This window comes from Dama dama, chromosome 29 (assembly GCF_033118175.1).
Source record: "Dama dama isolate Ldn47 chromosome 29, ASM3311817v1, whole genome shotgun sequence".
In the NCBI taxonomy this organism is placed as follows: Eukaryota; Metazoa; Chordata; class Mammalia; order Artiodactyla; family Cervidae; genus Dama; species Dama dama.
Window position 1 is genome coordinate 68,820,451 of NC_083709.1, and position 13,914 is coordinate 68,834,364.

The 13,914-nt window shown below is 52.8% G+C and overlaps 1 protein-coding gene across 1 annotated transcript in view; it reads left to right on the plus strand.

Annotated features, from left to right (window-relative positions):
* The first annotated feature begins 1,796 nt into the window (after positions 1–1,796).
* CCDC180 (coiled-coil domain containing 180) overlaps positions 1,797–13,914 on the plus strand; it is a 56,952-nt gene continuing 44,834 nt past the window's right edge. Inside the window, 10 exon segments of the mRNA XM_061132450.1 lie at positions 1,797–2,076; positions 2,356–2,445; positions 3,676–3,866; positions 6,793–6,881; positions 8,129–8,238; positions 9,238–9,366; positions 9,475–9,585; positions 9,705–9,800; positions 11,592–11,755; positions 13,525–13,644. Of these exon segments, the coding sequence (XP_060988433.1) occupies positions 2,377–2,445; positions 3,676–3,866; positions 6,793–6,881; positions 8,129–8,238; positions 9,238–9,366; positions 9,475–9,585; positions 9,705–9,800; positions 11,592–11,755; positions 13,525–13,644 (1,079 nt within the window). The 5' untranslated portion in view covers positions 1,797–2,076; positions 2,356–2,376.

The window sequence follows — 13,914 nt, forward strand, 5'->3', positions numbered from 1 at the left end:
TGGGGTGGAAGAAGCACAAGCTGGAATAAAGATTGCTGGGAGAAATATCAATAACCTCAGATATGCAGATGACACCACCCTTATGGCAGAAAGTGAAGAAGAACTAAAGAGTCTCTTGATGAAAGTGAAAGAGAGTGAAAATGTTGGCTTAAAACTCAACATTCAGAAAACTAAGATCATAGCATCTGGCACCATCACTTCATGGCAAGCAGATGGGGAAACGGTGGAAACAGTGGCTGACTTTATTTTCTTGGGCTCCAAAACCGCTGCAGATGGTGAATGCAGCTATGAAATAAAAAGATGCTTGCTCCTTGGAAGAAAAGTTATGACCAACCTAGACAGCATATTAAAAAGCAGAGACATTACTTTGCCAACAAAGTCCATCTAGTCAAAGCTCCGGTAGTCATGTATGGATGTGAGAGTTGGACTGTGAAGAAAGCTGAGCGCCGAAGAACTGATGCTTTTGAACTGTCGTGTTGGAGAAGACTTTTGAGAGTCCCTTGGACAGCAAGGAGATCCAACCAGTCCATCCTAAAGGAAATCGGTCCTGAATATTCATTGGAAGGACTGATGTTGAAGCTGAAACTCCAATACTTTGGCCAACTTATGCAAAGAACTAACTCATTTGAAAAGACCCTGATGCTGGGAAAAATTAAAGGCAGGACAAGGGGATGACAGAGGATGAGATGGTTGGATGGCATCACCTACTCCCTGGACATGAGTTTGGGTAAACTCTGGGCGTTGGTGATGGACAGGAAGGCTTGGCGTGCTGCAGTCCATGCGGTTGCAAAGAGTCAGACATGACTGAGTGACTGAACTGAATTGAATGTACAAGCATGTTCAGAGGAGAGTGGGTGAGGTGAAGAAAGGGAGAGAAGGTCAGATTGAGTGGATGGGATCTTGTCACTGGTAGTGGCTGGAAGTATGTGGGGATTTGGAGTGTGTAGAGACAGAGGGATCCCAGCAGAGGAGCAGGGTGAGGAAGGGCAGGTGAGGAAGGGCGAAGGAAGGGTGAGGAGTTTGCTGAAGTAGGAGACTCAGGGTGGGAGCCAGATGCGGGGGCCTCCGTGGTCATCTGGGGACTGTGGCTGGGTTTGGTGGGGGCTGCGGTGAGGGCCTTTTGAGGGGGAGAGTGAATAGGGGAGAGCTGTATTTAAGGAGAGTTACGTGGCAAGGTGAGTTGGTAAATGGAACTCAGGGTCTTATAAATTAGCCTTTTCGTTAGAATTCCATTCAACCCTGAGGCCTGGATTCTAAGCCCTTATGAGAAAGAGATGGTCTCTTTTAGAGATGCTTTCCAGTTCTTACTTGTAGCCAAGCACCACTCTATGCTACTTCCCAGCAGAGATTGGTTTTAACCAAGACAAAGAAGATAGGGCGGTTTTTCTTGACCACAGCGGCTCAGAGCTGCATCTCCTATTAGTTTTCAGAATATTCAGTGGGCTGCTCTGGATGCTCCGGCCAGCCCTGAGGTATCCCTCGGCCAGAGAAACTGGCCAGGAGTTTCACTGCTCCGCGTGGGGGCTCCGGTCCCCGCGGGCAGCCAAGCCCCCTCCCCGGAAAGGAAGTGAGGGCGGGGCCAGCGGAGCTCCCGCCCCTCTGTGTTGCCTTGGAGACCAAGTGTGTTTTCGTCGCAGTTGAGGTAGGACGCGGCCCGGCTGGCCTGAGTGCTACTTTCTGCCGACGTGGCCGCAGCCGGGCGCCTGAACACTGGGCCTCGCTGCAGGCGGGGCTGAGAGGGCCTGTCCTGAGACCGCCGCCCTCCGCGGTGGGCTTGGGGGCAGGCGTGAGAGGAGCGGGCTGCGCTTCCCAGCACTCAGCAGGTGCGGAGGTGGCGCAGCCGGCCTCAGACAGCTCCCTCCCACCCACGTGTCCGTTTTGGGGATGGGTGCGGCGGCCGAGGTCCTCGAACAGCTTCCAGCACCGGTCAGGAGTTCAAGGCCAGGCTGAAATCTGCGTTGACTCTTCCCCGAAGAGTTTGAAAGAGTGAAGTACGGGACAGTAACCGTCCTTCTCTGCCCTCAGCGTCAATCTCGAATTTGCGCCGGGCGCGTGGCTGGGAGCCCAGCCTTCTCGGTGAGTTCCAGTTAGGTTCGTGCCTGAGGGCTGCTTCCTTTTTGCTTCTTCGCACCGCTCCCCCCGCTCCCACCTCCGATTCTTCTTTTAAAGGATCAGCCCTGAGGCCTGAGAGGGGCTCTGGTGCTTTCTGCTAGAGCTGGGGCGCCTCAGCCCCGGTGGACTCGCCCAGCCCGCCTGTCTGTCTGGAGACACTTGTCCTCCAGGGAGGACTTTTCCTTGGAGGCGGGCGGAGACGCCTGGTCTGAGACCAACCCGCAGACGACGGCTTCCCTGCAGGGGGTCCCGCTCGAGGCCAAGATGTCTTCCGTGGGGAAGGTGACCCAGATTCCCAGCGGGAAGGTCTACCAGCAGATCTTCGAGGCTGAGGTAGGCCTGTCCTTCTAGTCCCCGTTTCCCTGGCCCCCTGCTTCCCTCAGCTTCCCGGGAACTTCCCTCCCTCAGAAGACTTCCTTGCCTGGGAACCTAATGAAATAAGGGCTTTGAAATTGTGTTGATGAAAAATTATTATTATTGTTTCCTAAAATGTAGGAATACAAATTAGAATGTCTGTTCCTGAAAATTGCGAAATCTATATTAAAATTTAATTTAAATTACTCAGAAATAGCCAAAATTAACCATTGGGTGTCCTCGATCTTTTTTCTATGCATGAAAGCATCTCTAATTTTTCTGTTTAAAAAGTGAGTGTGATTCTACAGCAGTGCCTTAAAACCTCCTTTTCCCCTGTTTACAGTATCTCAGAGAGCTTTCTGTGGCAGTGCAAATTCAGGTACTTCACAATGTTTAGTGGCTGCCTGATTTTTTATATAGGACTTCCTGTAATTTATTAAAGTATAATGCCCTCTTGGTAATTATATAAGTTGTTGGCATTGCCTTATCATCTATAAAAAACTGCACAGATAACATCTTAAACACAAACCCTTCTTTTGAAGTTCTGTACTGCTTATTTAAAGGGGATTTTTATTCCTACTTTGAGTCCTAAGTAATGCTCTTTGTGGAGGGCTTGGAAATTATAATAGTATAAAGAGACCGTAGAAATTGCTCACATGATCCTGCTCCCTGGAAGCAACCATTCTTAACCTTTGGCATATTTTCTCCTTATTGTTTCTCCATGAGTTTAAAATTTTGAAATCATAATGTATAATTTTCATCATAATTTTCTTTTATGCTCTTAATTACTAGGTTTTGTTGTATATCATATCATAAGTATTTACTCATGTCATAAAAAATCCTTTGTAAGTCTCATTTTTAATAAATTCCTAACATTCCATTGAACGGAGATACTGGGTTTACTTAACCAATCCCCTATTGTTGGACAGTTCCATTTTTCCAATTCTTTGTGATTATAAAAAATGATGGGATGCACATCTTGGTTCTCATTAAAATTTCTTAAAAGATGCCCTCCCAGAAGTGTCTGAATGACCAATTTGGGGAATAGAGAGCCCTCCTTCATGGGGTATGCCCTGGGGTTGAGGGCCTCCCTCAAACTGCCTTCTTGCTGGCAGGCTCACACTTGACCTTCTAAGGTGGCACAGGCAGCCTGGGTGCTCGGGAGTCTACAGTTCCAGCTGCCTTCACCTGGTTCTTCCATGGATTCAGGTGCAGTTGGTCCGCTCCCTGGCATCCTCTAGGAAGCGAGCTGTGGAGCGTTCCATGATCCCAAAGGATGGCAAGAAGCCCTTGATGAAGAAGGTGGATGTTCATGAAGGCGAGATGGTGTCTCCTAGGCAGCAGAAGTGGATGCGCAGCCTACCCAATGACTGGACCACAGAAAACCCTGTTCTCTACAGGTGGGTCCTGCTTTCCAGGCCACAGCCCCACACACCAGGCGTGGTTAGGATTTTCAAAAACGCAAGAAGAGCTCCCACAAGATGAGTACTGGATGGGAATGAAGTCCCAGGTACCTCCTCTGAGAGATGGAAATAATAATGATGTCTACTTTGCAGGACTGTTTGCTTCTCCTTCTCTCCCTCCTTTGACAGGCAGCAGGTATGCAGATCCCAACCTCCTGGAACTTGAACTCGACAGTAAATAAATAAGCAGGTCTCCCCAAAGATGGAAAGGTTCTGACACTGAGGACAGGGTGGTAGGGGACAGGAGTCAGAAGACCTCCACTGAGGCCAGAGGATGGGAGCAGGGAAGTACAGGGCGAGGCTCGGAGGCAGTACCAATTTGATCTTCTCGAGAAGACCGAAGACATCAGCGGGCCTGGGGAGGGGAGTGGGAGATGAGGCCAGGAGAGGCTTGCCGGCCACAGGCAGTCTTTCGAAATTCACTGGAGTGACTAGAGTGAGCAGTGATTTGCATTTTTGTTTTTTGTTTTTTTAATGGGTACAGGGTTTCTTTTATTATTTTTTAATTAATTTATTTTCATTGGAAGAGAATTACTTTACAATACTGTGATGGTTTTTTCCGTACATCAACATGAATCGGCCACAGGTTTACCTGTGTCCCCCCCATCCTGAACCTCCCTCCCACCTCCCTTTCCCTCCCCACCCTTTCCCTCAGGGTTGTTTTTTTTTTTTTAAAGACTTTCAAGCAGTGGTGTGCAGAATGTAGGGGGCTGCAAGGAGGGGCAGAGAGGCCAGGGAGGAGGCCACGGTAGTCCATGTCAGCTCTGTCGGGCTGTGTCCGCAGGGCACTTTGGGTTTATTTTGGAGGCAGAACCCAGGGGACCAGGTGACAGATTGGGTGGGAGGAGAGGGCTCCTGAGAGTCCTAGGTCTCTGGCCTGAGTCCTTGGGTGGACAGCCATTCCCTGAGATGGGAGCCAGTGGGGTAGGAGCAGGGAGCTGAACTTGAGATTCCCGAACGTGCCATTTCAGCTCCCTGGGCTCACACTCCTCAAGTAGGAGGAAAGGAAAAGGAGGGGTTGCATTTTCCTCGGGGGGTGGGGGGCACTTTGGAGAATGTAGCAGGAGCTGGGCTGCCCCTAGGTTCTTTCATCTCTGCACCGACCATAAACGCCTCTCAGGTGTGGGACCCTGGGACAGGGAGTCAGTCCAGCTCTATCTGCCTTTGTGTCCCCTTTAACCTTGTTGGAGCAGGGACTGACCCCCTGCTGGGTGAAGGTCTCTCCCCTGCCCTGCCCTTCGAGTCTCCCCAGGCAAAGTTCCCCTACAGCTCCTGAGACTCAGCACCCTGAACTGTTGGGCAAACCCATTAGCCGCCCAGGCACAGGCAGGAGGTCAGCACTCTCCAGCCCATGTCCCTGACGCTCAATGCAAGGATCCAGAGGCACAGACAGCTGGGACCTGACCATGATCCCCCCATCTCCCAGGGGAACAGTCTCGCAGCCTGACTGTAACTCTGGATCCTTTAAAGGACAGGCTCCTCTCCGCTGACCTGTTTTCTACTAGTCCCAGGGTCTCCTGAAGTCCCCCTTTCCCCTGAGTTTAGGCTTGAACCATCCATCATCCCCATAAGTGGATATGACATCAGTTAGGAGCTCTTGGCACCCACAGGACAGTATTTGGGGAAAGGCACTGCTCATGGAGCGCACTGGCATTGTGCCGGCTTCCTGGTGCAGACTAGGTCCACTCTGCTGTGGATGTGAATCCAGAGCACAACTCCCTGCCCAAGAAGAGAGATGTGTTTATAACCAACCAGGCCCTGCTACCCTCAAAGTGACTGAGGTCACTAACTCAGCATCAGCACTTCTCTGAGGGCCTTGTCCCCTTCTTGAAAATTCAGCCAGCTAAACCAGTCAACTTGTGCCCTCATTCACCCAGGACAGGACATCTGGGTAAGTGGAAGAGGAACTCGGGGTATGGGTAGATCACCACTAGCGTAAACCAAGTCCCCAGTTTCTCGGGGCAAGTGACTGAGAAGCCAGAGCTGTAAGCAGCTCCCATAGTCGGGGTACCCCGGCTCCAGTGCAGCTGCCTTAGTCCAGGGGCATTTGGTTGACAAAGTTGAGAGATTCGCCTCTGGAGGGTCAGCCTGGGCCCCATCAGCTACCGCCCTGCAGTCTCCCTTGGCAGTAGGTGTCCATGAGGACTATATCAGACAGTGTCTGGAAAGTGCTCCACATGTCGGGGCCCCCAGGCACAGCAGGTGTTGCTGAGAACTGCGTTTTTGGGCACTTGTCCTGTGGACTGCACATTCCAGGATTTTCGTTGGCAATCCACTCCAGTACCCTGGGTGAGTTGTGCTCACCCAGCCTGGTCCTCCCTGCTGAGACAGTTTGTCCTGGGGTCCCAGCTTCCTCCTCCCTCACCCAAACTCTGTGGACCATGGACCTGGGCATCACAGGCAGGGATCTGGGCGTCCCAGGGCCAGTTTGTCCAGGGACTTCCCTCCTGCATCCCCCACCCTGGACAATGGGGTCACCCCAGGTGCCTCATCTGATGGGTTGCTGAAGAAGCAGATGAGGGCCTGCTGAACACTGAGCCTCGGTCCGGCCTTCCCAGGCTGGCCGAGCCCCCAGTGGCCCCCAGTTTCCATGTGTGGAAGACGGCTCATGCTCACCACCCACACTTGGTGTGTGGCCAGGATGGAGCAGGCCCCTCTTCTCATCTGAGGACTGTGCGGTGTCTTCTGGCCGCAGATACCCTGGCAGTGTCTGTTGGGGGCGCGTCTTCGGGGCATTCTGGAATTGGGTGGCCCCAGGCCATTGCCAATTCCCAGGGTCTCTGTGGACACTGAGAGCTACCCTGGGGGGCGGGGGTGGTGAGGAGCCTGCGGGGATTAGTATTTCCCTCTGCTTATGCCTCAGGGAAAAGGAAATAGCCAAAAAGGAAAAAGCTCAAGAGAGTGAGAACACCATCGCTGCCAGAGAAGTCCGGGGCCTCACGGATACCATTGGTGAGCCTGTGTTCAGCATGAGGGCAGGCGTGGCCTGGGCCAGACAGTGCTCCGTGGGGAGCTCCTGGAAAGTCTCATGTGGAAGCACCTGCAGGGCCCACTGTTCCTCTGCTCAGCCTCATAGGACGCCATCCTCCTGGATCCTCTCCCCTGGATCTTTCCCCATACTTCCTGCCCTTAGCCTTGTCCCCTGAACTTCCTCCCCTCAGCCTTGTCCTCTGGGTCTTTCCCCTGAACCCTTGTCCCCCTTCCCCCTGGGCCTTCTCCTCATGCAGGGAGCTGGGGGAGGAAGGGGGCCACCTGCAGTCAGCGCTGACTGATGAGACCGGTTGGTGAAGGGTGTACTGTAGCTTGATCTTCTGTGCTTTCATGGAAGGATCTTTCAACTGACATTGCCTTCCTTCACACCTTCACACACACATTGTGCTTCCCGGGTGGCTTAGATGGTAAAGCGTCTGCCTGCAACGCAGGAGACCCGGGTTTGATCCCTGGGTCAGGAAGATCCCCTGGAGAAGGAAATGGCAATCCACTCCAGTACTCTTGCCTGGAAAATTCCATGGACGGAGGAGCCTAGTGGGCCACAGTCCAGGGGGTTGCAGAGAGTCAGACACAACTGAGTGACTTCACTTTATTTCCTTCTTTCTTTTCCTTCACACCACATTACCCTAGTTTGACTTTATCCTGATATGGAAGCTGTTTTTCCTTGTGATTAAAAAAGTAGTACTTGCTCAATGTAGAAAAACAAAGGAAAGAGATAAAGCAGTAAGTGAAAAGTCCACCTCCACAGTAGCACGCATTCTCTTCCCAAGAGTGCCCGCTACCCAAGAGACCACATAGTGTCCAGGGTCCCACATGTATTCAGGGGACAGCAGGGCAGAGGGTAATAGAACCTGCCTCTCGGCTTCATCCCGAGGAGTAATTGACTTAGAACAATACCTAGCTGGTAAGTGCTGGGAAGTGTCAGTAATTCTTATCTGTGTCTGTATTTTCTTCTATAAAACTTTTAATTAAAACCTAGATGGCCCTATTCTATACATACCATTTGGAACATTTTTCCAGCATTCAGTTGTATATGTAATTCCCTATAGCACTTAAGGATCACCTTCTTTTTCCTTAAGACTCTGATGAGACTCTGAGGGTGGGCATCTCCTGAACCCAGGCACCTGCTGTCTTGCTGTCTTCCCCTGGGTGCTCTGACCTCACCTGGAAGCTCTGAGGGCAGCCTCGTCACCTCTGTTGTTCTCTAGTTCCTGAGAGGATCAGCACCACCACCTTTCAAAAGCAAGGAGATAACAAGAGGAGGGCCTACGAGAGTGCCCTGGTGAGCTTTAAGGAGGAGATCGCTCAGATTGGGATGGTGAGAATTCTCCCTCTCACCCCGCTTCTGTTCCCGGGCCATTCCGATGGGAGGGTGGGCTCCGTACAGCGCCCGTGCCCCTCCCCCCGGGCCCTCAGTGGCTCGCCGCGGTGTAGACGGCATGGTGTGGACAGGATTGCCGGAGTCACGTGTGGATGGCTCATGGCAAGCGCTGATGGTGAGCACAGCCCTATATGTCAGGCACTGTCACAACCCCATTTTACAGGTGAGGCCCAGAAAGTCCTGCCTGATTGGGCACATAAGGGCCAAGTGGGAGTTGGACTCTGGGTCTGATGCTTAAGCCAAGTCTTTGATCACCCTGCTCAGTCCTGCTAACAAGGGGCCAAACGTCCTGCCCTTAGGCCCTACCCTTACTTGGCTCCCCGTTCCGTTCCGGAGACCTTGTCTGTAACCAGACCAACCCCTGGAATATCCCCTAAAGAGAGCTTTTTTGCCCTTCCGGGTCCATATCTCTAGGCCCCGAATCACACTCTGTACTTTCTGTGTGAATTCCCTGGATCCTGGGAGATGGCTGTAGACCCAAAGCACCAGGAAGGCACTCTTGCAGCCAGCTCATCACTTTTCTAATACGTCCCAACCGGACATGCGCTCTGCTCTCCATGAGCTCTGCGCCTGTGGTCACACCACCTAACTGAGCCTCAGCTTCCTCATCTGAAGTACTCTTGGAATTATTTCTTTGGCCACTACTTTAATGAATACTTGTGGAGCTCCCACCATGGGCCAGGCATGAGGTCAGCCCCTCCTTCACAGGCTGTGACGAGGACCAGAGGACTCCCACACGATGTGTGTCCCAAAGGGTGCTGCCCTTGCCCCGTGGCTGTGCACAATGAGTAAACCTTAACTCTTTAGGTCGAGTTACGAGTCACTGTTTTTGAGAGGGGGCCACAGCTGGCGCTTCCCTACCATAGGGTTGGGGAGGAGTCCTTCCTGTCCCAGGAGTGTTGATACCATCGCCCTCGCCCTCCTGGCCTGTTTTAGGAAATGGAACCTCTCATCTTGGAACCAGGAGCACTTCTTTTAAAAAAGCTGGCTGAGTCTGAAGAGGATGTCGACAATCTCTTCAGAAAGGTGGAAAACGACAGCAACCTCGAAGACTACACCATCCAAGTAGGCATCCCCCTCGTGGTGGGGCCTGCCCCGCCTGTGGCCCTCTCCTGCTCCTCCTCCCGTCTGTCCCACCCGGTCTCACAGTCCAACCCAAGCTTCTCTGCACAGGCCCTGTTGGAGCTGAGGGATCAGGTGGCCGAGAAGTTCCTGCTGCAGAAGCAGGAGATCAAGGAGCTGGATGAGACGCTGCACTCACTTGAGTTCTCCCGGGTAGATAAAGTGAGCTGGCCTGCAGATGGGCTCTGGGTGACTCTCACTTGTGCGATTTATGGGGCATCCCCTGTTTTCAGTCCGCTAGGAGAAGAGAGTCGCTCACTGTGGTGCCTTTTCATTTCTAGCTAAAAAGTGTGTTGAAGAAATATGTGGAAATCATAGAGAAAACTTCCTACCTCATGCAGCCCGACGTATATAGGCTGATCAATAAAGAAGCCATGGTGAGTGGTTTTCACGCAAACGGGATCAGCCTGCAAGAGCAGGACCACAGGACGCCCTAGAGCCTGGGTCTCAGCAGCGATGGGCTTCTCACATGTAACATTTCCAAGTAACTCAGGCTGGCCACTTGAGTTCAGAACCAGAGTCTTTGTTAAGTACTTCCAGTGGAAATCCCTCCAGTACATTTTGTGCTTCCCTGCCATGTTCGTCCCAGTGAACCTAGCACAGTGTCAGCAGTCTGACCGACGCTGATTCTGCAGGCACCTGCGGGGCTGTGTCTCAGCAGCCACGTGCAGTGCGGTATGTGCTGCGTGACAGAAGCATGATCTCAGAGCTCTCGTGGGCTCAGGGTGGTATGTGCACTCATAAGTGACCTCTTGGGATTAAAAAGAAAAAAACACACAAGAAAATCAATGTTATTCATGACAGGATACTCCTTCTGGCTCCTCAGAGGCACATTTTCTTAGGTAGGTTTCTGTGTCTGGTGCAGAAAGCTGGGCTTGCCAGGTCACGGGCCTCCTGGCAGCACGCAGAGTGGAAGGAGCACCGTATTCAGAAGCAGAGATGGGCGCCAGCCCAGGCGCATGCCTCGGGGTCATGGACAAAGCTCGGACAGGGTGGAAGCACAGACCCCTTCCTCCACTGTCCAGACGTGAATGTTCCCAAAAATTGCTGCATCTGGAACTCCGTGTCCATAAAATGAGGACAGTGATACTCAGGCACCAGTACTTGTTGGGAGGGCTCCATGAGAGGGCCCAGCAGTGAGCGCTCTCATTTGAGACAAGCAGGAGTTCCTCACTTTGAATTAACCATTTGCTCAACTAGGCGTGTCAGAGTTAGCAGTCTCCCAGTTGCATTTCAGCGTTTGACCTCGCTGGGCTCATCGTCCACGGAACAACTGGTGCTTTCTCCTTGCTCTGTGTGCGTCTGTCTCTCTCACCTCCAGCAGTACCCTGTGCTGTGGAGAGCATCGTCTTCACATTATGGCTACAGATTTGGCGGTTCGGGAAATATTTGCCAATGCCCCCCAGCTAGGAACAGGTGGCGTCAAACCTCAGCTTCCGGTGGAATTTTGTGACTGGAATTTCTGCCCGCTGTGTGTAGTGGTTCTCAGCCCTGCACCAGGGCGGTGCATAGAGGGCTCTGGGACATGTAGGGAACATTTTTGGCTGTTCCAGTCCTTGGGGACATGGGAGAGGCCACTCTCATTGAAGGGGCTTGGGGAGGCTAGATGGCAGATGAGTACCACTCAGTGAAGAATCGTCTACACTGCCATGCCAATGGTGCCCTTGTGAGGGCACCTGGGAGGACTGCTAGAGAGTGTTCTAGCTCTGGCCTCATTTGGTCACTGGGTGCCGGTTCTCATCACAACCATGTGTGACCGGTCCCTGGTAGCATGAGCATTCTGCTGTTGGAGCAAATTTACAAAAAGAACAGGTCAACACTGAGAGCCCGCTGAAGTGCCTAACTCTAGTGAATTTAGAACCACCTTTTTAAACAGTCTGAGATGGCCTTGGAGCTGGGTTGAAACTCACCTGGCCAGGATTCACTGTGAAGCCTTCAGGACAGACCCTTGTCACTGTCTGTAGCTGCTGGATCCCGGGCAGCTTCCTTGAGTGCCCAGTGCCCTCCCCTCCCCAGTACTCCTCAGATGCCACCACCACCCTGCTCAGCGCTTGGCCCACAGCTCACCTGGCCCCTCTCCAGCTGCCCACCACCCCTGTCCTACTGAGCCCTGTTCTGACCTTGGAGAGCCCCCGCTCCATCTAGAACCTGCCCGCCTGTGACCGCAGATCATAAACCGCGCCCTGCTGGGCAACCGGAGGGCCCTTGCCCAGCTGTTCGTCAACCTGATGGAGGCCAGGCTGCAGCAGGAGCTTGATAGCCACCGCCGCTGGCAGTGCCTGATGGACGCCTGGAAGGCTCTCAAGAAGGACGGCCTGGTGCAGGCGTTCAGGTCAGCGGCTGCCCGCACTGCGGAGGCTCTCCCCTCCTCACCCCACCCCACCCCCCGCCAGCATGGGTAGGAGAGAAGAGTGCGTTCTCCCTCCGTTTGTCATTACTTTAAAATGCCGTTGCTTTTTCTGATGGTAAAAGTAATAGGTGCTTTCCCCCGCCCCCCTTAGAGTCAAAATAGATAGAAGTATAAGGAGAAATTAAAAGTCACCATTAATTTCTCATCACAGTGAGAAGCACAGCTGATATTTTGGTATTATTTTCTTCCGGGCTATTTTAAGACCCATACTGCATGTGTAGATTTGTATCTTAGTTTCTTCATACACATTTTCTCATATGTATCTTCTTGAAAGTGAAAGTGTCATTTACTCAGTCCTGTCCGACTCCTTGTGACCACATGGACTATAGCCCACTAGGCTCCTCTGTACATGGGATTCTCTAGGCAGGAATACTGGAGTCAGTTGTCATTGCCTTCTCTGGGGTCTTCCCGACCCGGGGATCAAACCCAGGTCTCCTGCATTACAGGTAGATTCTTTACCATCTGAGCCACCAGGGAAGCCCACAAGTGAAAGTGAAATTCGCTCAGTCGTGCCCAACTCTTTGTGACCCCATGGACTATACAGCCCATGGAATTCTCCAGACCAGAATACTGGAGTGGGTAGCCTTACCCTTCTCCAGGGGATCTTCCCAATCCAGAGATCGAACCCAGGTCTCCCGCACTGCAGGTGGATTCTTCACTAGCTGAAGCCCACTGTATGAGTGGTTTGAAAATGTTAGCCTAATCACCTGCCCACTGTCCACTCTTTACTGTTACGGGGCCAAGGAGAATGGCCATCCCTCAGGCTTGGGCCGCTTCCCACCCCGTGGTAGCAAGTTTCACTCCTGGGAAGGAGGGTGAAGAGAGGGCCCAGCTCCAAGCTTCCCCCATCACGTGGCACCCTTGTTAATACTGACGCAAGGGTCATGGAGGTTTGGGCCAGCAAAGAAGGCTTTCTTTTGCTGAGAAAGGAACACTTGGAACCAAGATGTCTAAGGTCACCAAAGAGTGAGTGTCTGTCTGTGCTGTAGGTGTGGTGGTGGGAGGCCCGCTGTCCACCTGCATTTCTAAATGGAGACCACCGGAGTCTGACTCTAGGACGGATGGAGAAGTGTACCGAGGTCTGACTGCCCTGTATTTTCTCTGTGACCTTGGTCAAGGGCTTAAACATTCACAGGCCTTGTCTGCAGATACCATGATGGACTGGTGACAGGGTTGCAGTGATGATCAACAAGATGCTCTGTGGAAAGTACCTGGTCCAGGCCTGGGCTTGGACCTGGGAGGTTAAGACGTCAGTAACCATCATGGACAGCAGTGGAAAGCGGTGACATTTACTGGGCATTTCCCAGGAGTGAGGCATGGTGCTAATGGTTTTGCGCGCATTATCTGGGGGGGGTCCTCCCAAGTGCCACTTGAGGAAGGTATTGTCGTTACCTTGACAGAAGAGGAAACCAGGTTTCAGGGCAGGGGCGACCTGCCCAAGGTCACAGGGCTGGAGGCAGTAGTGAGGACCCACACCTGAGCTGTGCCTGCCGACCCCTCTGTTCCTCCCTCCCCCACCCTCCCTCCCTCTCTTCCCTCCTTTCCTCAGTGTCCCTGAGGCCCGGATGTGGGGACGGGGCTGCGAGTGGTGTCAGGGTGCTGAATGTTCTTACTGTGGGTCTCATGCCTTCTCTCCGACCCACCCTGCCCCTCCTCTCCTGTCCCTGGTGCCAATGTGTCTGGACGCCCAGTGAGTTCATGGCCAGTGAAAAGATCCAGACTCCTCCGGCTGTGAAGAAGGAGCTTGAGACCATGATGAAGGACCGGAGCATCTTGCAGCAGAAGCGCCTGGACCACCTGTGCACCATCTGGTACAGTAGGAGGGGAGGGCCCCCCGGGGAGGGGCGCCTCTGGGGGTCCGTGGGGGAGGCAGGCGCAGTCCTTACTGTTGGCTTTTCTCTTGAGGCGTTGTCCTCCAGACCAGGCCATCTCCCTGTTCTCGGGCCCTGGGCTGGTCACCTGGGTCCACGTTCTGGGGTGTCCCAGCCCAGTAGCAACAGGGAATGTGACACATTTTCTGCAGAAGGAAGTTTAGTGTGACTCTGCCAAAGAGCTTGGAATGAGGCAGTGGCTAGGGGTGA